At 39.6% G+C, this 2,365-nt stretch overlaps 1 protein-coding gene across 1 annotated transcript in view; it reads left to right on the forward strand.

The window, feature by feature from the left end:
* LOC105160872 (clathrin heavy chain 1-like) overlaps window positions 1–2,365 on the forward strand; it is a 12,277-nt gene that overhangs the window by 8,517 nt on the left and 1,395 nt on the right. The window contains 5 exon segments of the mRNA XM_011078372.2: window positions 1–777; window positions 897–1,382; window positions 1,493–1,663; window positions 1,745–1,935; window positions 2,364–2,365. The exon segment at window positions 1–777 is cut by the window's left edge and continues 10 nt beyond it; the exon segment at window positions 2,364–2,365 is cut by the window's right edge and continues 101 nt beyond it. Of these exon segments, the coding sequence (XP_011076674.1) occupies window positions 1–777; window positions 897–1,382; window positions 1,493–1,663; window positions 1,745–1,935; window positions 2,364–2,365 (1,627 nt within the window).

Consider the following 2,365-nt stretch of genomic DNA (forward strand, 5'->3'; position numbering starts at 1 on the left):
AACTTTAACCTGCAGAACTTGCTTATCTTGACTGCAATCAAGGCTGATCCATCGAGGGTTATGGACTACGTCAATAGACTGGATAACTTTGATGGCCCTGCTGTTGGAGAAGTTGCTGTGGAAGCTCAATTATACGAAGAAGCATTTGCCATTTTCAAGAAGTTCAATTTGAATATCCAAGCTGTCAATGTGTTGCTGGATAATATTCGTGATATCAACCGAGCTGTAGAATTTGCATTCCGTGTTGAAGAAGATGCTGTTTGGAGTCAAGTGGCTAAAGCTCAACTTCGGGAAGGACTTGTGAGCGATGCAATAGAATCATTTATTCGTGCTGATGATACTACTCAATTCCTGGAAGTTATCCGAGCTGCCGAAGATGCTGATGTTTATCATGACCTGGTGAAGTATCTTCTCATGGTTAGGCAAAAAACAAAGGAGCCGAAAGTGGACAGTGAGCTTATTTATGCATATGCCAAAATTGATAGGCTGGGTGAGATTGAAGAATTTATTCTCATGCCAAATGTTGCCAATCTGCCTAATGTCGGTGACCGCTTGTATGATGAAGCTTTATATGAGGCTGCAAAGATTATTTTTGCATTTATTTCTAACTGGGGTAAGTTGGCAAGCACGTTAGTGAAGCTGAATCAATTCCAAGGTGCTGTTGATGCAGCGCGGAAAGCTAATAGTGCAAAGACATGGAAGGAAGTCTGTTTTGCCTGTGTGGATGCGGAGGAGTTCCGCCTGGCTCAGATATGTGGTCTCAACATCATTGTACAGGTACTTATAGATTGTCAAATTGTTTCTACTGTAGGATTTTTCCTTACAGAAAATCAACATCTTTTGGTTACAGTTACGAGCTAAAATTTATTGTGTTACATCATTTGTGACACTTGTAGGTGGATGATTTGGAAGAGGTTAGCCAGTATTATCAGGATAGAGGATGCTTTAATGAACTTATATCTCTCATGGAGAGTGGTCTAGGATTGGAACGTGCACATATGGGTATCTTTACAGAGTTGGGTGTCCTGTATGCTAGATACCGCCATGAGAAGCTCATGGAGCACATCAAATTGTTCTCTACACGTCTCAATATACCTAAGCTGATCCGAGCATGTGATGAACAACAGCACTGGCAAGAGCTAACTTACTTGTATATCCAGTATGATGAGTTTGATAATGCTGCAACAACCGTTATGAATCATTCCCCAGAAGCTTGGGATCATATGCAATTCAAAGATATTATTGTCAAAGTTGCCAATGTGGAGCTGTACTATAAAGCTGTGCACTTCTATTTGCAAGAGCACCCTGATCTCATTAATGATGTCCTGAATGTCCTTGCTCTTCGTGTGGATCACACTCGTGTTGTGGACATAATGAGAAAGGTTTTTACACTTCTGTATGATGTTTTATATACAATGTCATTTTGTAAGTGTTTGATGTGGAGGCTCAGCTTTAACTTAATTCTTAAAATGTTTTGTTTTGCTCCACATAGGCTGGCCACCTGCGTCTTGTTAAGCCATATATGGTAGCAGTTCAGAGTAATAATGTCTCTGCAGTCAATGAGGCTCTCAATGAGATCTATGTAGAGGAGGAGGATTATGACAGACTACGTGAATCGATTGACTTGCATGATAACTTTGACCAGATTGGCCTTGCTCAAAAGGTGAATTATAATTTCAGTACATACTCAAATTTCTTCTCTCTATAATGGCATATGTATGCATCATCCTTTATGCATATGCAGATTGAGAAGCATGAACTGCTTGAGATGAGGCGTGTTGCAGCCTACATTTACAAGAAGGCAGGCAGATGGAAGCAGTCAATTGCATTGTCAAAGAAAGATAATCTTTACAAAGATGCAATGGAGACAGCTTCACAATCTGGTGATCGTGAACTTGCTGAGGAGTTACTTGTGTACTTTATTGAACAGGTATGGTAGATCATAGCTCTACATAAATTCTTCTTGAAAGTTTGAAAGTTTCATGGGAGAAACATCAATTATTTCTCTATATGTTGCCTGCTCATATGTTATTTCTGGGTCAAAATATGGTATGGGGCTTGCCATGTACGATTCCATTTTATATTATTTTAATTTGGATTTATAGGGACTAGGAAGCCCACTAGTATTCTTGTTGTAACCTTGTTAACTCAGAAGTTAGACGGTTGTTGTCCGGGATGAGCGGCTGACTTTGATTTTTCACTGCAAACATCAGTTAAAAATTCAACCTGTTTTGATATGGTTTTGCAGTTTGTTGCCCGACTAAAGAAACAGTTAAGGGTATAATGATTCATATTTCTACTAGTTGACATGAGTGCCTCCATTGCTTTTGAAGACCCCAACATCTGTGTATGGGTGGAATCAGCT

The sequence above is a fragment of the Sesamum indicum genome, linkage group LG4 (genome assembly GCF_000512975.1).
Source record: "Sesamum indicum cultivar Zhongzhi No. 13 linkage group LG4, S_indicum_v1.0, whole genome shotgun sequence".
Taxonomy (NCBI): Eukaryota; Viridiplantae; Streptophyta; class Magnoliopsida; order Lamiales; family Pedaliaceae; genus Sesamum; species Sesamum indicum.